The sequence below is a fragment of the Echinops telfairi genome, unplaced genomic scaffold, assembly GCF_000313985.2.
Source record: "Echinops telfairi isolate 266 unplaced genomic scaffold, ASM31398v2 ScPeMD7_7457;HRSCAF=8495, whole genome shotgun sequence".
Classification (NCBI taxonomy): Eukaryota; Metazoa; Chordata; class Mammalia; order Afrosoricida; family Tenrecidae; genus Echinops; species Echinops telfairi.
Window position 1 is genome coordinate 8,634,377 of NW_022111357.1, and position 22,110 is coordinate 8,656,486.

General features: G+C 35.1%; 1 protein-coding gene across 1 annotated transcript in view; it reads right to left on the bottom strand.

Annotated features, from left to right (window-relative positions):
- Nucleotides 1-22,110, bottom strand: part of ZMYM4 (zinc finger MYM-type containing 4) — a 192,137-nt gene that overhangs the window by 42,956 nt on the left and 127,071 nt on the right. Inside the window, exons 8-23 of the mRNA XM_004704979.3 lie at nucleotides 20,543-20,717; nucleotides 20,221-20,433; nucleotides 16,688-16,838; nucleotides 16,138-16,253; nucleotides 15,106-15,381; nucleotides 14,789-14,939; nucleotides 13,863-14,035; nucleotides 13,260-13,410; nucleotides 11,903-12,043; nucleotides 11,549-11,586; nucleotides 10,388-10,532; nucleotides 7,545-7,663; nucleotides 6,044-6,215; nucleotides 1,447-1,500; nucleotides 886-1,068; nucleotides 367-461 (exon numbers count right to left, since the gene is read on the bottom strand). Of these exons, the coding sequence (XP_004705036.1) occupies nucleotides 367-461; nucleotides 886-1,068; nucleotides 1,447-1,500; nucleotides 6,044-6,215; nucleotides 7,545-7,663; nucleotides 10,388-10,532; nucleotides 11,549-11,586; nucleotides 11,903-12,043; nucleotides 13,260-13,410; nucleotides 13,863-14,035; nucleotides 14,789-14,939; nucleotides 15,106-15,381; nucleotides 16,138-16,253; nucleotides 16,688-16,838; nucleotides 20,221-20,433; nucleotides 20,543-20,717 (2,353 nt within the window). The remainder of the gene's footprint in view (nucleotides 1-366; nucleotides 462-885; nucleotides 1,069-1,446; nucleotides 1,501-6,043; nucleotides 6,216-7,544; nucleotides 7,664-10,387; nucleotides 10,533-11,548; nucleotides 11,587-11,902; nucleotides 12,044-13,259; nucleotides 13,411-13,862; nucleotides 14,036-14,788; nucleotides 14,940-15,105; nucleotides 15,382-16,137; nucleotides 16,254-16,687; nucleotides 16,839-20,220; nucleotides 20,434-20,542; nucleotides 20,718-22,110) is intronic.

Here is a 22,110-nt window from a genome sequence, read left to right on the forward strand (position 1 = left end):
GCTTTACACAATTGATGTGTGTATGGATTGGGATAACAGTTGTATGAGCCCCTAATAAAATGTTTAAAAAAAAAAAAAATTTTGAAAAAAAAAGACAAATGAAAAAAAAAAAAAAAAAAATCAACTCTTAACAACAACCAAAAACCCTCAATTACAGAAACAGAAGAAAAAGCTTCTCTAAAAGAAATGTACACTAAAACACATGGTTCTTGTCTTCTAGAGATAAAACCAAAAGTGCAAAACTACAAGGCTGTAAAATAATGTGTTTGGCAACACACATTATTTTCAAGAGTTTGGGCAACAGCTAAAACTAATAAACCCCAGCAGAAAAAAGAAAACTTTAGAAAAAATGATGGTATTGCTTACTCTTCGCCTGGGCTGTGGGAACCCATCTCTGTGCCGTCGTCTTGTTCGAGACCGCGCCTGAATTCCTTGCCCTTTATTAAGGGGGTCAAAGGACTCTACAATAACCAGTACAAAGCAGAATGTGAGGCAAATAGCTCTGATGTAGATTATGGTAAAATATCTGGCAATTATCATTGTATTATGTTGTTTCTCATAAAACAAACTGGGGAAATAAGAATTTCTCCTATATATGTAAAAGAAACAAAGGAATGTGTTACTTGAGTGATAAACATCACTGACAATCGAGAAATGATGCTATATGGTTACTGTGGGAAAAGGTAAAAAATTAGAAACAAAAGAAACGATCCAAACCCCAAATTACTTTAAGAATAATATGGTACAAATTAAGACCTTAAAAACTAGGTGCCATTTGTGTCCTCAATAGTGATCTCTAATTAGGTCTTTTAATCATGTCAATTAATATTTACGCCAATCTTTTAACATAAAAAACTATGGACTGACCGACGATGCTGCACAAACCTGATGGAAAATCTGCTTCCAGATCCTGTTCTGTCTCCCCCTTTGAGAACTGCTTCAACTCCGAGTCAGCAGCCTCTTGTACAGCATTTGACTTTAAGGCATAATGATTCAGTTCTTCCTCCCAGCTATGTGGAGTAGATACTGCCTCGGACTCGAGATCACCACTATACGTACTTCCTTGGTCTGAAATGTACAGAAAACAAATATTTAGACCATAAATAAGACAAACCCTTCACGTGCTCAAAAACCTTTCTAAAATTATGGGCACCGAAAACTGAGATAAGGTTGCTACATAATTACCTAGCTACCCAATGAAAAGGAAGAAACTCTGTCCACTAGCCTCATAGAAGTAGGCACTTTAAATTATAATTTCACTTAATCCTTAAAACAAATACCTCAGGAGCTGAAACTTTTCTCATTACAAGTTAGCACATATTATAGACATTTGATGATGCTTCAAATAGCTAAAACTACCAATATGAAATACTAGAATTCTGTGTCTATTCGGTTTTGATTTCTATTAGTACCAGACAGTACTATTTCTAAGATCAAAATTATTACCTTTTTCAAATATCTTGGTGTCTAGGAAGAGCTCCTGTTCTGAAGTTTGAGATCCTAAGAGTTAAAAAAAAAACAACTACATAAAAAAAGAATTTATACACACATTCACAGTAACTCTTAAAATAGCTAGTGAAATATATTTTTTTAAATGTAGGTACCATGCGCAGGGATCATAAAAGAACACCTGTTCTCATCGAGTCAATTCCGACTCACACCAACCCCAGAGGGTAGAGTGGAAGTGCCCAATAGGGTTTCCAAGGCCAATAGTCCTTACAGAAGTGGGCTGCCACATCTTACTGCCAAACTTCCTCCCACTGAGTAGATGATGGGTACCAAACACCAATATTTGTTATAGCAGTCAAGCACTTAACCACTGCATCACCAGGGCTCCTATCAATCATATTCGATAATTATATAATATAACCTTTTTTATATATATATATAAAGAATCCTTCTTAATACAACAAGCATTAGAAGTAATGCATGCAGTTAAATACATTACTTATACTTACGGTATTATTGATTATGCAAAGGTATTTGACTATATGGATCATAGCAAACTATAAATAACACTGAGAAGAATGCAATTCCAGACTACTTCATTGTAATGATGTAGAATCCATATATAAACTGAGAGGCAGTTCTTACAACAGAACAAAGGAATACTGCATGATTTAAATCAGAAAGGTGTGTGTCAGGGTTGTATCCTTTTATCATATTTATTCAAACCATACGCTGAGCGAAAAATTGGACTATATGAAGAAAAATGTGGCATCAGGATTGGAGGAAGGCTTAATAACGGGTAATAGACAGATGACACAACCTTGTTTGTTGAGAATGAGGAGAGCTCGAAGGACTCGCTGATGAAAATCAAAGATGCAGCCTTCAACATGGATTGCAATTCAATGTAAAGAAAACCAAAAATCCTTGCAGCGTGCAATTGGACTACACTCACATAAACCCCTCATATCAACATTATCTTCAACTCTTTGTCATTGGAAAAATTATTGATGTTATCAATAATTGTCTTATACCCCCAAGAGGATGATACAAATCATTTTTCTTTTTTATTTCTAAGGTTTTTTGTTTTTCTGTCTTTGTTTCTTTGTTGTGATTCTTGTTTTTGTCCTAATTCAACCGCCAAAGTAAACCAGAGTCATTCATAACCTGTGGACAGATGGATTCTGGGCTCCTCCTTAACTCTAGCTTAAATCCAAGAAGTTAGTTCTTATAACATGGTCCTGTTTGATACTCGCTTTCATGAAATGATCACTGAAGATAAGGGTGCCACAGCAGTGTGGTGAAGAAAGCAGATGGTGCCCAGCTATCAACTGGAATAGTGACTAGGGTCTTAAAGTCTTGTATTCAAACAAGCAGGCATCAAGGTGAGGCGTCAACTAAGTCCACAAAGAAGAAGCACCCCAGCCTGTGTGATCCAAAGATGACAACAGCAAAATCCCGATATGATGAAGGGAAGTATCAGAGCTTCAACTGTGAATACCCAGTGTGTACATACTCCGGTCTAGTCCGAAGTGAGAGACATCACTGGGGAAATGGTAGTGATGGGTGAGGAAGCCTCAAGGAACCAGAGGAATATTGTGTGACTCATCAGTGCTTTATTGCACTCTGATTTGACTCATCCCTTCCCTGTGACCCCTCTGTGACGGGATGTCCCATTGTCTACAGATGGGTTTTGGGTCTCTGCTCCAACCCCGCTGGTTCTCAACCATATGGTTTTATTTTGTTTGTTTGTTGAGGGTCTTCTGATGCCTGTGACCTGGTCCTGCCACCTCATGATCACACAGGCTAGTTATACAACTCTTTTTGAAAGCTATTTAACCATGGAAGGGTATGATATGTGAATAATAAATTTATCAAGAAAACTACTAAAAAAACCTCCCCAATACAATCGCTGAAGAAATGGGTGCATAAGCAAATGTGCTGAAGAAAGCTGATGGTGCCTGGCTACCGGAAGATATAGTGTCTGGGGTCTTAAAGACTTGAAGGTAAACAAGCGGCCATCTAGCTCAGAAGCAACAAAGCCCACATCGAAGAAGCAAACCAGCCTGTGCGATCATGAGGTGTCGAAGACATCAGGGGATCAGGCATCATCAGAGCAAAAAATCCTATCATTGTGAATGAGGGGGAGTGCGGACTGGAGACCAGAATCCCATCTGTAGGCAATTGGACATCCCCTTACGGAAGGGGATGAGCCAGTCAGGGTGCAGTGTAGCAACGATAAAACATATAACTTTCCTCTAGTTCCTAAATACTTCCTACCCCCGACCCCACTATCATGATCCGAATTCTACCTTACAAATCTGGCTAGACTAGAGGATGTACACTGGTACAGATAGGAACTGGAAACACAGGGAATCCAGGGCAGATGATCCCTTCAAGACCAGTGGTGAGAGTGGTGATACCAGGAGGGTGGAGAGAGGGTAGGGTGGGAAGGGGGAACCGATTACAAGGATCTACATATAACCTCCTCCCTGGGTGATAGACAACAGAAAAGTGGGTGAAGGGAGACGTTGGACAGTGTAAGATATGACAAAATAATAATTTATAAATTATTAAGGGTTCATGAGGGAGGGGGGAACAGGGAGAGAGGGGGAAAATGAGGAGCTGATGCCAGGGGCTTAATGGAGAGCAAATGTTTTGAGAATGATGAGGGTAATTAATGTACAAATGTGCTTGACACAATTGATGTATGTATGGATTGTGATAAGAGTTGTATGGCCCCTAATAAAATGATTTTTTTTAAAACTAAACTAAAAAGAGAGAGAGGGAAACCAAACTTGACCAATGGTCACCATAGGTAAAAGAGAAAGAGTTATTGCTCAGTAGACATTGAGTTTATGCTAATAGTAGTAGAATAACTTGAGAAGGATATAAATAATGACTGTATAACACAAAGTGTATAATCAATGGCACTGAATTATATATGTAGAAGTTGTGGAATTGGAGAATGTTTTGTTGTGTATATTTTTGCCACAATTAGGGGAAAAAATTACATCAGTAACAACGAGTACTAGGAAGAAAAAAATGTTCTAGAATTGAATGTGGTGATAATTGTACAACTATTCTTGATGTGATCGAATTACTGAATTGTATGACATGTGTATGAAGTACTAATAAAACTTCAAATACAGAAAGAAAACCAAAATCCTCAGAAGAACAACAGACAGCATCATGATAAACAGAGAAACGATTAAAGTCGTCAAGATTTCATTTCACATGAATCCACAATCAGTGATCATGGAAGCAGTAGTTAAGAAATCAGAAAATCTACTGCACTGAACAAATCTTCAGCATAAGACCCTTTAAAAAAAGTGTTGAAAAGCAAAAAAACGTCACTATGAGAACTAAGGTGAGTTTGACGCAAGCCCCGGTGTTTCATGCATGTGAAATGTGGACAGTGAATAAGAAAGACTGAAGAAGAACCGGTGCGTTTGAATTGCGGTTGGCCAAGAAGACTGGCAGCACGTGGACTGCCAGAAGAACAAACAATTCTGCCAGGAATGCTCTTTGGGAGCAAGGGTAGCAAGACTTTGTGCCACATACTGTAGGCATGTTATTAAGATTTAAGCTTTTACCAACCTCTCAGAATATATATGATTTTAAAGCTCGCTGCCAACACAATAGAAAACTTGAGTGTTTTTCAAATACTACAACTTTATTTTAAAAAAACCAGGTAGCATTTATTGTGCAAAGCCAATACTCAGTGGCTGGCTTTCTAAATCCACCATGGGGCAGTTTCTCAAGAACGAAATAATCTCTTGGCTCCTGAGAGATAGCATATTACATATTACAAATGTCAAGCATTTTGAACACTATTTCTTTAGCTCTTCATTAGATTATTATTCTCTCTACCTGTATGTTACAAAAGAAAATCACATCTTCGAAGAAGTAACTTCACTACTTCCAGTCTAAAAACATTTTGAAAATTATTATTGAATCCTGGTTGTTATCATGTGCTTTGGAACAGATCTGGATTCACATTGTGTTTCTAGCCCTTATTAATTGCATAAGCAGGGAAAGATCTTATTTTCCAGATGAGGGTATTGAAATAAATAAATAAAGGCCCTACCTCAGCACTGCATCAAGTTATCACAGAATGCATTTAGGACAATGCCCGAAGCATGGGAAGCACACGGAAGGTAAAATACTATTATTACCACTATTTCACACTAATTGAATAGAATTTGCCTATATGGCATTTGGAACTAAATGGTTTTCCATTCTAAGGTTCTATTTACCCTTCCCTAATATGTTGCTTACTGTAAAACATGAATTCTTATCTGGGGATCATGGCTTTAAAATAGAGATAAAAACAAAATGATTATGAAACTAAGATTTACATGTTAATTTCTAGAGTCATGAACAACTAAGAACTACACTGAATACTGATAGTGAGTTTTCTTTCATAATGGAAAAAAGAGCTCTCAAAGGTACCAACAAGTTTAATAAACCTAGAATCTTGGAATTTAAACACAAAGAAGCCTTTAGAAAAATCCTGACAGCCGGATACCAGTATCACTGGGTCAGCTGGAAAATCTACAGTTGTGTCTTTTTGTTCTTCTGCAATCATACCAACCTCCCTGGGACAGAGTCTTCTCTTTCTCTTCATCTTCTGCAATTATTTCTGCCATCTCAAGGAGGTCAGCTTCAAATGGATGTGAGGGAAGTTTTTCCTTAATGTCTTCAATACTTTCAGTGACTTTATCTTCGTTATCCATTGACAGTGGAATAAGCATGGGGACAGGCACCTAAAAGACCATGGATAGAATGGAGAGTTTCTTAGGCAGCTGGTACCCCATACGACCATTAATGGTGAGATGATTAAAGAATTAAAATAATAAACAAATTCAAGCTATCTTCATTGCTATGATTATAATGTGTCTTGGTTAACTTGTTTTTATAAGACCCACCCACTTTCACTGAGTTGATGCTGACTCACAGTGATCCTGTATAGGGTTTCTGAGACTGCACATCTTTATGAGAACAGACGGCCCCATCTTTCTTGAAGGAGCGGCTGGGTTTGGACCACCATCACTTTATGGTCAGCAGTCCAACACTTACCAGAAAGTGTCACTGGGACACGTTTTTATAAGCTGCATTTTAATAAAAATTAAATGCTTTTTGGATACTCAATATAATGAGTCCCTATAGCCTCTGAAACCATGTTTTAATGCACTTGGAGGAAGCCCTGATGGCATAGTGGGCTAAAGCACGGTTCTAACTGGAAGTGGCTAAGGTCATTATGCTCAGAAGGACCAGGCAGTGTTTCATTCTGTAGTGCATACGGTTCTGAGTCGGAAGCAACTGGACGACACCTAACAACAAAATTCAGTCTCAGAAACCCAATGGAGCAGTTCTAGTCTGCCCTCTATGCTTGCTGTTAGAATCAGTGCTATAATATTGAATGAGAATGGACTACTGTTGGATTTTACTTACATTTCTTTTGGGTTTTTTAATTTTTATTTTTTTATTATTATTTTTTGTTTACTTATATTTCTTGATTAACACTATTGTTTCACTACCTCGCTTACAAATTCACTAGCAGGGATTATGTATTTCCTCTGGAATTGTCCTCTGAAAAAGTGATAATCATGCAAATCACAGTATATCTCTTTGCAGGAACCCAGCACTGTAACATGCATTGTTTCTGATCTTTTTTTATATTTAGTGGTTTTATTTTATCAGTTTTTCCAAGAAGCACTAAGAAGGTGGTTTACAAAGATCAGTAGTCCTTTTCACCACTCCCTCCCATCGAGCCAATGGAAACTCTTAGCAAGCCTATAGGGCAGAATAGAATTGCCCCCTTGAGTTTCTAAGACTGTAACTCTTTACAGGAGTAGAAAGCTTCATCTTTCTAACTCAAAGTGGCTGATGCTTTCGAACTACAGACCTTGTGGTTCCACTACACCAATAAGGCAACTTTTAGTCCTTTATATGTAATCCCTATTAAGTGATATGGTAACACTCAACAACAGGCAGATTTCTTTTATCAATAAGTGAAAACTTTCCCCAAGTAGTTGCAAAATTTTAATTGTGGAAAAGACTAAACTAACTTTAGTATCTAAATGATTACTCACTGGAACTGGAATTCCAAAGGGGACCGGTGCATACTGCGTATAAAGATGAAGAGGTATAGGTACAAACACTGGCACAGGGACTGGCACCACAATGACCTGGGGGGGACTTGGAGTGTCTTCTATTAAAAAGCAAATCACAAAGCACAGAGAGTTAGAAAGCACATTTTAATAAACTTTCAAAAATGAGTTTAGAGAGATTTATAGTGCAAAATACCTGTAAACTAGGCAGCTATGAATTCTTAGCAAAGAAATATCTATTACAGTAGCAAACACAGGTTTGAGGATGGCATGGACTCCAAGTGAGTAGCATTATAAATGTCAGTGATGTAAAAACAAATGCACGGAGGATATAATTAGACAGATGTGGACAGATGCATCAAAAGACCTGGAGCATGAGCCGAGAATAAAAGGAATATTGACCACAGCAACCCAACAGAAATAAGTAAGCTATGTCAACATAGTTATTTTCAACTCCTAGATACAGAATAGAACAGAACAGAATTACCCCATCTTTCTATGGTGGATTCAAACCGCTGACATTTCAGTTAGCAACTGAGTACTTTAACCACTTCATCACCAGGCATGAAACTACAAACTCACTGCCACTGAGTAGTTCCGACTCATAGCAACCCTGTAGAACAAAGTAGAACTACCCCTTGGGTTTCTGAGACTGCAAATGTATACACGAGTAAAAAGCTTCATCTTTCTTCTGCAGTGCGGCTAGTGGTTTCGAACTGTGGACTTGGGAGTTAGCAACCCAATTTATAACATACTATACCAACACTATGCCTCTGTACCACCAGGATTCTAGTAGCATAATAGGTTATGTGTTGGACCATTAACCCCAAAGTGAGCAGTTCGAAACTGCCTACCACTCTGCAAGATAAAGATGAGGTTTTCTACTCCTTAAATTACAATCTTGGAAACCCACAAGGGCGGCTCTTTTCTGTCCTACAGGTTCAATATGAGTCAGAATTGATTTGATGACAATACCATCAGGTACAGAGGGGCCACAACGCAAATTTTAAATTATTTCTAGTACCCAATAGTAACATGCTAATTCATAGGCCAAATAATTAATAAGAGAATTATGACTAGAAACAGCTAAGGAAAGCCATCCTTGGGCCAGAATAAATCTCAAAGAAAAACCTCAAAACTAGCCTGCCTCCATTATCCAAAAACAATAGTGCTAATTCATAGTGGAGCCTAAAGGCTAGCTGCAAGGAGTCTTGGTGGCAGAGTGGGTTACTTGTTGGGCTGCTAACTACAAGGCCAACAGTGAAGACTCCACTCGCTGCTCCATGGAAGAAAGATGAATTTTCTGCTCCCATAAACAATTACAGCCAGGGAAACCCAAAGGACAGTTCTACACTGTCCTATAGGAATGGTACAAGTTGGAATTGACTCAAAAACAGTGTTTTGTTGTTTCAAAGGTCAGTTGCAATATCACATAAGACCAACAAGTCTGCTTAACAGAGAGATCAAGAAAAGGCACATTCAGAGAGCCCTGCTAAACCCACTGCCATCTCAGAGTAACCATTTGCACCCAAGATTGTCCCCTAGCGGTGATGTCACTTAGCAAAGCCAAGAACATGGAGAAGGGAGATTTCGCTAAAACAGCCTAGTCAAATCACAAAAGAAATGCACAAGAACAAACACTGTGTGTGTGTGGGGGGGGGGGGTGACCCACAGTTGCTATATTACCTAAAATATCTACTTTGCAACAAAAAATTTTAAGACGGTAATACAAAAAAATAGGAAACTATAACCCATTCACCAGAAGAAAAAAATGCAACAGAAACTGCCTGTGAGAGGAGATGTCAGACCTATTTCAAGAACTCAAAATAGCTTTTACAAGAACAAAGAAAATGATATTTTAAAAAATAAAGTATGATGACAAGGTCTCTTCCATCAGAGAATATCAACAAAAAGGTAGAAAGTATAAAAATTCTGATTCTAAGGTATGAAAATTTAAAAAACAACAACAAAAAAAGAAGTTGCTTATAAGAGACTCAATTGGTGGATTGTATTTAACAATAAAAAAGAATATCATACAATTCTCAGCCATTTTCAACAAAAATTATTTTGTGGTAGAATTTTGTGGCCATTGTTGTGGTAAATATTTTATAAGATATGACAAAAAAAAACCTCATACAACTTATCACACAGCAGCCAAGAAGCAGAACTAAAATGTTTAGAAGATGAAGGCAACATATGTAGAAACACGCTTAATACAATTGATCTATGGACCTTTATAAGAGCTGTGAGAGCCCCCAGTAAAACGATCTTTAAAAAAATAAAAACAAAAGAAGCAGAACTAGAATGTAGAGCCAGGTTTAAATAATTCCAAAGCCTATGCTAGTCTACAGTATTACACTGTCATTATAATAATAAAAGAATGAAATGAAGGATTTATTCACTGCTATCGAGCCAATTCTGACTCACAGTGACCATTCGGACTGCCTCTGTAAGTTTCTAAGACTGTATATCTTTGTGGGAGTAGAAAGTTTCATCTCTCTCTCAAGGGGCAGTTGGTTCAGAACTGCTGACCTTGCAGTTAGCAACTCAATGTGTAACCACTATGCCACAAGGGCTCCTTTAAAGTATTCCCAGTATGGTATTAACCAATTTCATTCTCTATGACATGAATGTCTTAAACCTTAGATGGGGAGAAAACTTAAAAAGATGTTGAGAAAACTACAAAGACATATATATATATATACACACACACAGACACACACAATCAAATACATGACCTAAGAAATAACAGATGCTCAATGCAAGCAGATTCCACATTCCTTTCCCATAAACTAACCAAAATGTTAAAAGCACAAAGAGTATACCTGTCTGGCATTCTTTGTTTTGAGTATGTGGTTTGCAAGAAGTAGCTTTAGTTTGTGTAATAGGTTTGCACAATAAAGCTTTGTTCTTCAAAAGCCTTGGAGGTTGGGATGGTGGTAGTTTCAGGGCATCTGTCTGTGTACTTGCCTAGTTAAAAAATAAACCAGAAACCAAGGAGGTTTTCAAAATGTTAATATTTATAACAAGGGATATAATTTTATAAGAAATGTCTCCCCAAAAAAGGAAATGTAACATTGGAATTACAAAAAAGATATAAGCAGTCAATTATATTTGTGAGAAATATTGGATTCCTGATATACTATAGTAGTAAAGATACTTACTATGATACATATATATTGTCTCTGATTACCTGTTTTATTTACTAAAAATGATACAATTTCTATTGTAAGGCATTGTTGATTAATAATATTGGTAGATGTTAAAATGAGAATTGCTACTTCTTGAATGAGTTAAGTTTTAGAGGACTTAGTTTCAAGATAACTTGGAATAACAGAAAACTTTCTGACCATTTAAATATTTTGAATAAAAATGCTATGAAAGCTATCTCAAAGGCCAGGAATATTTAAAAATCCCATTGTTCCTGTCAGATGCTCTTTCTCAATATTTACTCTTTTGTTTAATTTACACTTTTCTTCAGAGATAAAGCAAAAATTACTGATGAATAAAAAATGAATGGTTATTTATATGCAAATCTCCCATAGGGGAAAACTAGCTACATTTAAATAAATATTTTACTTAGAATCTGACTACGTTATGAAACTGCCAAAAATTCTTTTATGCCTGAAATTAAAAGTATAATTTACTTCTATTCTGTACAATAAATAAATACTTGTAAGGACTTTCAGTAACTACATGAGGACAGCAAGCATTCAAAAAATTTACAGCACATAAGTTACCTAATTAAATAACAAGAAAACCCCATTCTTGAACAAAGATGAAAAAAGTCAGTAATATTTATTTTATACAATTAAGAAAGAATGCCAAAAACAAATATAAAAAAACCTAGAAAACAAAAAACCACTATGCCACGAGAGGCTCCTTTCAATAGAGAGGGGCAAATTAGCCCAAACATATTCATATTGCTTAGCTTAAAAGTTGAAAGTAAATACAGTGGCAATAACAGTATGAATAATAAAACTTACATCCCCGATGATCTTCGCTGTTACTGTCGGAACTGCACCTGATATAAATTAAAACACAGATTGAGGATAGCATATGATGATGTAAATATTAGCAGTAAAAGCTCATTTTGATCAGTAAAACAGCATCACCATAAGAACATCTGTTATCTTAATATAATGCAGTGGAAGAGACTAGTAGTTCTAAATTATAATATGCGAAAATCAAAGCAGAGCTCATAGAACACTGGCCACAGAGAGTCACTTTCCTAATAGAAATGTGTCACACATATGAAAATGATTTCTGATGAAAGAAAGTACAAAACCACTGTATTCACCTCATAATGGTTAGACATACGCTTTCAAATCCAGCAATACCTTGTAAGACGCTGTTAGAGTTCACTGTGGGCTGGGCAGCAGGAGCACTTGCCAGTGATACTACATTAGCAATAACTGGAGTTGAATCTTTTCTTAGGGAAGGGGGTCCTGTTGAAGCAGCTTGCACCATAGAAATACTTGCTGATCAAAATAAACAAAACAAGGAAAATTCAAGTAATTAATATAGATTTACAGATACAATTATTTCAACAAGGTTAAACAATGTTTTAAGGTGAATTTCTATTAAAACAACACTTTGGGATTAACTGGGTTGATTTGTTACTTATTTTTAAAACAGAGAAATTTAATTCTTACATGTATTTTATCTTCGTGAAAAAATATCATGAGTAGTTAAAAAAATTATTTTTAGTCTAAAAGGCACAATACTAATAAAGATCCCCAAATAGATTTAATGGACATTTAAACCTAATGTGCTTCTTAAATCTTGCCTTAAGATTTGGTATTTTTAAGTGTCTGAAATGGGATCTTACAGATTTCTTTCTGTTTTTAAAGAATCTGTATTTAAATCATTTTAGCTTTTAAATAGTTCTATAAAGTATTATAAACTTTACTTAGCCTTAATATTTCTGAGATTAAATGACCTAACTATGTCCATGGCATACCAAGTAAAAATTTACAACCTTTGAACCCCAACGGGGCAGCTCTACTCCGTTGTATAGGGTCGGTATGGGTAGGAATCAAGAGGACAGTGAGGTTTTTCTGAGAGTCCTTTATCATTTGTAGTCTCACATCCCTTTCAGAAAGACAAGGTGTGTACAGCAAATTTGCAAATTACTAACTGGTGTAGCTCAGGGTTAGGTGGGTTCAAACTCACCAGTCACACCGAGAGAGAGATGCAGCTGTCTGCTTCCAGGAAGACTTATGCTTAGGAGTTGGAAGAGACTCAATAGCAGTGAGGAGTTTGGGGTTTGGGGAAGTATTTTTTTGAGGGGTGGGTACCTATATTACTTACGGACTTTTTGAATTCAATATACTCAGAGAAAGTAAACAGAACTTATTTCCATTCAGCTTTAACCTAAAGCACCAAAAAACAAAAGGGAACCTAAAATTTAAAGTGATTTGAACACAATAAAATTTATGTTTCATGAAATTATTAGCAACTGTTTATAGTTCCTCATCTGTATAAGTCTGTCAAAAATTGGACTGGCATAAAGGGTTTAAACACAAGCACAATTGTGAAGACAGGATAGGACCACACTGTGTTTCATTCTGTTGCACACAACAGTCACCGAGTAGGAACAACTCAACAGCACCTAACAACACAATCTGTGGAAATACAGTAGCGAGTTCCTTGTACTTAGCAACGATCTCATTCATAAATTAGGTCTAGTTTTACCTGCATTGTTTTGTGAAGGTGGCTCACACATACTCTGCTGGTTACAGAACATCAAGATACAAAGCAGGTTACAAAAGTGTTTTATTTCTCCTCTCCATTTCAAGGACTCGCTGAGTTTACCCTGTCGTTTGCAACCATCACATTTAGCCATCTGAGAAAGAAATAGAAGATAGCAAAGGGGTGAGGAACAAACGGCTTACCAGAATGAAAACAGGACAACATAACATGTAAGGAAATTAACGTATGTATACATTTCTCAATTTCATTTTAAATAATGAATAATTAAAAACCACATCACACTGAAAGATTTCAACAAGTATCAATTTAAAAACAAAATTAAGTCAAAAATAAGACCTCTTTTCAAAGACTTTATTAAATTAAATTTAAAAATTAGAATTCAGAATACTTCTTTAACACTGATATATCTTCTAAAAGGAAATGAGATAACAGAATAAAACTTCAAAAACATTAAAGTCTTTTCAAATCTTACATTAACATTTAAAAGTTTTAAGTCCGTAAAGTGTCCTTCAGAGCACATAATACAAGAAAGGGGGACATTTTATGCCCTAGCTTGAAAACTCAAAGAACATGAGTACTTTTTACCTGATAGAACAGAACTGTGTATTTTGACATGCATTCTTCACAGCAGAACTCTTCCACCTTCCCCCCTAAATTATTCTGTACCAATTTGGGGGATGTCTGTAAACAATAACTGCACATTTTACAGTGATTTCCCCAACGTTTTGCCAAGTCATGTTTATAGAGCAATTTGCAACCTAGAAATTAGGAAAGAGAAGAATAAAACTAGGGAGAAATATCCGTATTTTTATTTAAATGATCTAAGACAGTTTCACACTTGAGACCAGACTAATCAGTAGATCAAGAGATCAATTTAGAAGAAGGAAAGTAGCATTTTACAAACTGAACTGATAAGGCAGGAAAGCACAGGATAGAAAACTCTGAAATGCACCACACATGTTCAGTTCTGTTTCTCAACTTCTGAGTATGTCATGTTTTGAAAGCTGCTGGTCTAGAAGATTAATCTGTGTCATTCAAAACTGCAACACTCTAAACATATTAAAGTCATTTAAATTAAAAACGGCATCTATGTCATACTGATTTGCATATTAAGACCACTTATATTCAGAAACATAATGGCTGTTTAAAATGTTTTGAAATAAAATCTTAGGCTGCAACCATAACTTTAAGGAATTCCCTTCAGAAATAAGTATATTAATTAAAAGATCATTCAGGTTCCTATAATCTGATAATGTTAAATTTTCAGCATCATTTATGCATACATTTCTCAATATATACATACATTCAGGATTTTTTCCTTTACTGTAACTTTTATATATAAAATGAAGGATTACATCATAAAAGAGTAAACTAAGTGCAAGCAAAACAAAGAGGTTCTGGCATTACACACAAAGGATGAAACAGTGGACTTACAGCATAAAAATTTAAATCATCAACAACTTTTAGAAAAACTAGCATGCTCAGTAGGTAAGATAATCCTATGTCTTTACCTTCACTACAGAATGACTTGTCAGCACCTGAGAATCGCACAGTCTCCTTTATAATTTTCTCAATTTTACAATATTCACACATTGCCATTACATTATTTATTTTCTTATATTCATCGGAACAATTCTTGCCACAGAACTGAAACATTTTACCCTGAAAAGAAATAACCATTGAGTACTAATTAAACATTTGGTTTACCTTATGGAAATCCTTGCCACTCTTACTTTCAAAACAAATACGTGAATTTTTCAGAGACTAAAAATGATTTTATGAATAGGGTGATTTATACTCAAACCCTTATTACAATCCTGTACTTTACCTTATAGTCCAGAAGTTCTGGTTTTGTGGCAAAAAGACGGTTACAGTGCTGACACTTGAGTTTCACCACACTTCGTGCAAACCCAACATGTTGAGATTGAGCAGCAAGACGCTGGAGACCAGCTGCAGCAGAGCTACTGATCGAAGTGGGAGAAACAGCAGAGGTGGTACCTCCTCCTGCAGACACTGTTGAACCTGTGGGGATGCTTACAATCACTTGGCCTTGAGATAGGGGCACTACTGAAGAATTCATTCCTGTTGGTTTGTTGAACAAGTTCTGAAAATATAAACACAAATTTTAAAAGGTCAATCCAATTATGCCAAGTACAGTTCTAAGTATTTAAGATACATCTGTGAACAGGCAACATTCTTCCTATGAACAGCTTCAAATACAATGGGGAGAGTTCATTTAGGTCTCTAAAATTAAGTAATTCAATATCGTCCATCACAATGTTCTCCAAACAGATAACATAAGTAACAATGCTGATGCATGTGCTGCCAAGCAGATTGTGACTCAGAGTGACCCTACAGGACAGAAAACGACCCCACAGCGGTTCTACCACATCTTTCCCTAGAGGAGTGACAGGTGCGTTAGAACTACTGAACAGTCAGTTAACAGCTGAGCATTACCACTGTGTCATCAGGGTTCCTCTGGGTAATAATCAAAACCAAATGCCACTGAGTCAATTCTGACTCACAGTGACTCTGCCTTTGCATCAGAGGATACAAATCTTTATAGGACCAATAGTCTCAAATTTCTCCAAAGAAGAGGCTGGTGGGTTTCAACTGTCAACCATGTGGTTAGCAGTCCAAGACTTATCCCAACCAGGGCCCCATTTGGTAATAATGGTACTATTTCATTTTACAGAAAGCAGTTAATTGACATGCCTCCAAGTACAGGATGAGCCACAAGAGCCCAAACTTCATAGGATGAGACAAAAATTTAGACAATCCAGGCATTATCAAACACTTCACAGGTTTACGTTATGATTGACTAACACACTAGAGAAAAGGAAGATTCCCGAGGCCATACCTGGAAAGCCACCACACAACTGTAGCTGCAGAAGTTGCGTATACTTCCATCTGACATAGCTAGGTGATACTGAGGGACTGCTGAAGTTTTACAACTGTTACATTGAACTTGTACACCTTAGCAAATCAAAATAAAAACTAATGAGTGATATATATAGATGTACACATGTCTGAGAATAAAATTATACAATATACAAAAGTTCAAGGACCAGGTTAAATTGCAGGAACTGAAACTAAACTCAATGGTCACATATAGACAAAAACTAACATAACATTAGATTTATTATTTTTTTAATTTAAAGTCATTAGTTTTATCTTGAAACTACAAATAAAAAATCTTAAAATAAATCATGTGTGGATAAAGAAGATATCTTAAAAGAAGCTACATAAAATCCCTTTAAAAAGAGGGGAATGAACAAGCAAGCAAGTAAATGAACAAGAAATAAGCAATCAAGGCAACAGATGCTACATACGTGGACAAAAATCTGTACTATTAAAATAACCATACTTTTCAACTATCACATTTATATATTTCATGAAACCAGTGTTACCTGTGGAAGTAACAATTTTAACTCTGTAAGCTGATAAACAATTAACAGAACAGAAAAGCTCTGTCTTCCCCAAGCTATTGGTATTTTCAATCATTTCTGCTGAGGATCTCAATGATTTGCAAAGTGCACATGGTGTAATTTTGGCTGATTTCTATTAAGAGAATAAAACAACATTAATTTATACCAAATTCTGAATAAACTCTTTGTAATGTTCATTATTTTTAAATAGTTTAAATCAGTGGCTTTCAAACTTTTATGATTATTATCCTCAGTAAGAAATAAACTTTACAGAGTGATCCAATATATGCATACTTCTGAGGTTTTTGTGCTTGTATATTATATATGTATTTAAACAACCGGAAAATTTTATCATAAAATAATATATCTCATTTGTGCATATTTTATTCTTAAAAAGATAAGGTGACAAGCTAGCAATTAATTTCAGGATCTTCTATTTGATTGTGAGCACAGCTTTAAAATTATTTTAAATAATAACAAAACAGAAAATTCATGCTTTTATACTACATAAAAGTTGGAAGGACTAACAACAATAAAAAGCAACAGAAAAATTAAGATGTTAATTAAAGGAAACAAGTTCCTAAACTTACAAGAAAATTAATTGGAAATATTTTACTACTATCAAAATATACTGCATCAAAAGTGGTATCAATAATTGTACATTAAAAGTGTCCAAATATAAATCACCAGAGCCTGTTATCGTAAGCCTTCAACTCAAAGATTAGCAGCCAAATAATTCTAACTGCTATCAATCATGTCACACATTCATAATAACTCATAAAGTCTGTCCAGGACCCATTAAGGGAATTTATTATATCTGTTCCTCTTTAAGGTTATGAATATGAGACTTGTTACTAAAAGATACAATGCACTGTAAAGTGAGAAAACGTATGCATTCTGTAATGTCTCCTGCTAGTTCTAAATCTATCCTTTTCTCTTTCTGCCAAGGACTGCAAACACCAATTTAGTTTTCACAAGGTCAAAGGCCATTCCTGTGAGCATTTGCTGACAATCCCATCGTGCCCTATTTCCCATTTTATTCTTAAAAAATAATAATATGGAATGCACTCTAACAATTCCAGGATCTTTTAATTGACTGTGCGCAGAGCTTTTAAAACATTTTAAATAATAACAGGAAATTCATGGTTTATACTATCGTAAAAGGGGGGAGCACAACAACTAAAAAGGGTACTATAAATAGCAAGTAAAAGCGACCATGCTCCCATTGCCTCCCACTGTATTCCATACACTTTCTATCAAATGCTCATTTACATCTCTCTCCTAGTATACATAGGACCTCATAACAGAAATAGCATCTAATGTTCTTTAAATTAATTGTAAGGAAGAAAGAAAAAGTCACAGAAATGACTGTAAAACGTCTCAGGTTTTACACTAGGTTCTAGCTCATTCTTACTCATGTAATACTGAAAGCATCCTTGTGACATCTCACTGCCAAGGAGGTGATAACAATGCATAGCAACCCTAATGGACAGAGTAGAACTAACCCTGTAGGTTTCTGAGAGCGACCATAACTCTTCATGGGAGCTGAAAGTTTCATCTTTCTTCTGTGGAGTGGTTGGTGGTTTGAACTGCTGACCTTGTGGTTAGCAGCCAAATGCTTTACCACTACACAACCAAGGGTCCTCCCTTGTAACACATTTAACAACTCATTCAAGATGAGGAAAATGGAACTGAAGAAGTTTACTTTCTCCAAGGTAAAATGGATTTAAATAGGAAGTCCCCAAATAAAACCTAGCCTGCTTTACTTTTCAATTCATATCTTTCTCTACCAAAATGCAATTATTAATATAAGAAAAGAAAAGTACTGGGTATAGCCACCAAAAAATTCATAATAAATTTAAAACTAAGATATTTCCTCCTAACTTTCTCCCTCTAGTGTAATCTGAACTATCCTTAAATGGACTGAACCCAAGTAACTTAGTATCTGATACAATATTAGGAAAAGATTAGTCTTTTGAATATGGCAATACACCTGAAGAGAATAGACCGTCACCCCAAAAGGTGTTTCTAAAGGGAGGAAAAAATAGAAAAGCGAATGCCTTTTAATGCTCCTGTACATTAATAAAAAATAAACTGAAACATTGTAATGTTTAACATTTCAAAATTGTGAACTTTTAAAAACAATTTAAAACCAAGGGCTAAAGTAGAAAGAAAATGTTTTGAAAATGATGATGGCAACAAATGTACAAATGTGCTTGACATGATGGATGGATGTATGGATTGTGATGAGTTATACAAGCCCTCAATAAAATGATTTATTTAAAAAAAGAAACAATTTAAAATAAATTTTTTAATTAAGATTAAATTACCAATTTTGGTAGGGTACATAAAAACTCACTATTCTAACAAAAATAATGCAAATTTATCAAAAAATTTAATACCATATATACTCGTGTATAAGCTGAGTTTTACAGCACATTTTTTTTTCAGAAATCAATATTGTTTTTATTATTTTGTTGTTGTTGTTGTTGTTTTTTGTTGTTTTGTTTTGTTTAACATTTTATTAGGGGCTCATACAACTGTTATCCCAATCCATACACACATCAATTGTGTAAAGCGCATTTGTACATCGTTTCTCAAAACATTTTCTCTCCATTTAAACCCCCGACATTAGGTCCTCATTTTCCCCTCCCTCCCCGCTCCCCCCTACAGCACATTTTTAATGCAGTTTTTGTGGTACAATTAGGTGCTTGGCTGATATTTGGTTCGGCTTATACTCGAGTATATATGGTAATAACTTTCGATTCCTTTGTTTCTAAGCTTTAAAATTTAATATGCAATCAATATGTAGTCAAAATTTACTAGCAAAATATCAATCTAATACTGAACACCAAAGGGTGGAAAACTATTTGTCATAAAGCTGCTCTAGTTCATCATATATAAACCTCATCAATATATAACCCAAATCCATTTTTTTCTATTTCCTATTGGAAATTGAAAAGACCTTGGCTATAACAATCTTCTTCCTTTTTCCTTATGCTTTCCTTAATTTTATCGTTTGTTTTGCAATTTCTACCACAAGGTTCTAATTTCAACATACGGATCTGATTTTAAGAACAGGTCTTCCACATGGGCCTTATCTTATCAAGTAAAATGTTTAGATGCAAACAATAATTTACTTCAAAGTCTAGAACATACACACCAAAAGGATGAGACTGGTTATGTCTGGGAGATGGCATTATGTTTCATCTTTATGATTTTCTGCATTTTCAAAATATTGTTCGCAAATGTAAATAACATTAAAAATAATTTAAAATTTGGAAGTCATGCACTAAAATTATATACTTCAAAATGTATGAACAAAATGGCCTCTTATAAAACTTGATAAGACTATTTAAAACACATTCATTTGACAAAAACTATTAATGTATGAAAAAATTAGTAAAAAATAAGGTCTATTTTTCAGAATATATTAATAAATGATGTCTACTGAAAACTTCACACCCCTAAACCAAAATCAATATATACAACAGAATGAAAATTTGCTCATGTACCTGCTTATAGGCTGTGACACATGTTGAACTACAAAATTTCTTAGACTGTCCTTCTATCTGCAGCATGTGGCACTGACCAGAGCCACTGTAACAGTAACCCCCACAGTTCTCACAACAGTTCATGGTGAGGTTGTTAGCTGAGCGAAACTTGGAGAAACAAGCATCACTGCAAAGTTTATGTACCACATTCTGGTAATTAACTTCATGTCGAATCTAGGAATTAAAAAACAGGAACATAAAAGACAACAAACACAGACCATCAAAAATGTCCTCTAAGCAAAAACTAGATTTCTTTCCCCAATAAAATACACAGGTAACTTACAACAGCAGTTTTCTGACACATGCTGCATTTGGTTGAAATGTTATTTGTATTTAGGGAAACAACAGGTTTTCTTTTCAGTTCGTATGTTGACAAACATGATCGACTGCAAAATACTTTACTAGGCGTGGCATTTTCAAACTGGGCATTGATCACATCCTTTGGATTTAAAATGTCCCTAAAAATGATAACAAAGATAAAATAAGTCACAGTATAATTTTTTCCTCTTTTTGTGAATTAAAATAGCAAAATAAAACATAGGCAATAAAAATTAAACGGGCTTTAGAATTCTACTACTAGATGAATTTGATGGCCTACATTGAAACTTACCAGCAATTTGATCTAGGACAAACAGGTATATTGTTTTTACCCTTAAGTTTTGTTTTTTTTAATCCTTAAGTTTTAATGGAACTAATACGATCTACTTTATAGATCATTTGTGAGAATCAGTAGGTTATGTTTCAAAGACTAAAAGAATACATACCAAATGATTAGCATTCAATATATTTGTTAGGATGGATGAGATCTAAATTTTCTTCTTTGGACTCTGTATTTTCAAAATATTCTATCTCTAGGGTTTAAATATTTTATATTAATGTAAAGGCAATAAAAATTACCCCTTTAATGATTAAGGCTTCACATCACTCAACCCTTAATCCCAACCAGTTTACCAGTTTTCCAACTACCTTACATGTAAACCATTTAAAAATAGACCTTGATAAAATTTTCCAATGATCTCTCCCATGAGCACACACTCTCATAATATAAACTGTTGTTTATTCCTACAGCTTTAAGAGCTCCATTTTAATAAATTATAATAGTTCACATAATGGAAAGTATCAAGAGAAGCACCCAATAAAGTACTGTGCTATGATACATACCTCCACACCTCCTCTTCCCCCATGCTAAGTAGCTAGACTGTTCTTTCTTCTGAATTCTTTTTACAATCCTCCCCCTTCCCCTACATTAGGTTTTACTGTATTTCATTTCCAGGGGTATTTATTGAGATGTTACACTGCAGTGGTGGTTGAGCCTCAATTTAAGATATAGTCTATGTCTACTCAGATTAATGAGGCAAATAGATATTATAAAAGAAGCATTCATAAAATATAATAATGTAAATATTTCAAGACAAGGTATATAAAATACATTATAGAAATATAAATGAGATAGCAATTATTTTGGATCCATATGTGACAGGAAAGCTTTCTATAAGGTTAAGGAGATAAGAGGCTTTAAGTATAGGGAACAACATATGCCATGACAATGGAGACATAAAAGCAGATACTCACTATAGTATGCTTAGAGTTCAATTACAATATATCTTATGTCAGAATAAAGAGAGGAATAATTTCATTCCAGAAAGATAAAACTCAGAAATGGTGCAGACAATCCAGAAATAGCCTATTCTCTGAGTACCATTATCCTTCTGTCCAATTTATATAATATTCTCCAAAGTATGGACATATTTTATACAGGATTTTTTATATCATTTTATTAGGGGCTCATACAACTCTTCTCACAATCCATACATACATCAATTGTGTAAAGCACATTTGTACATTCATTGC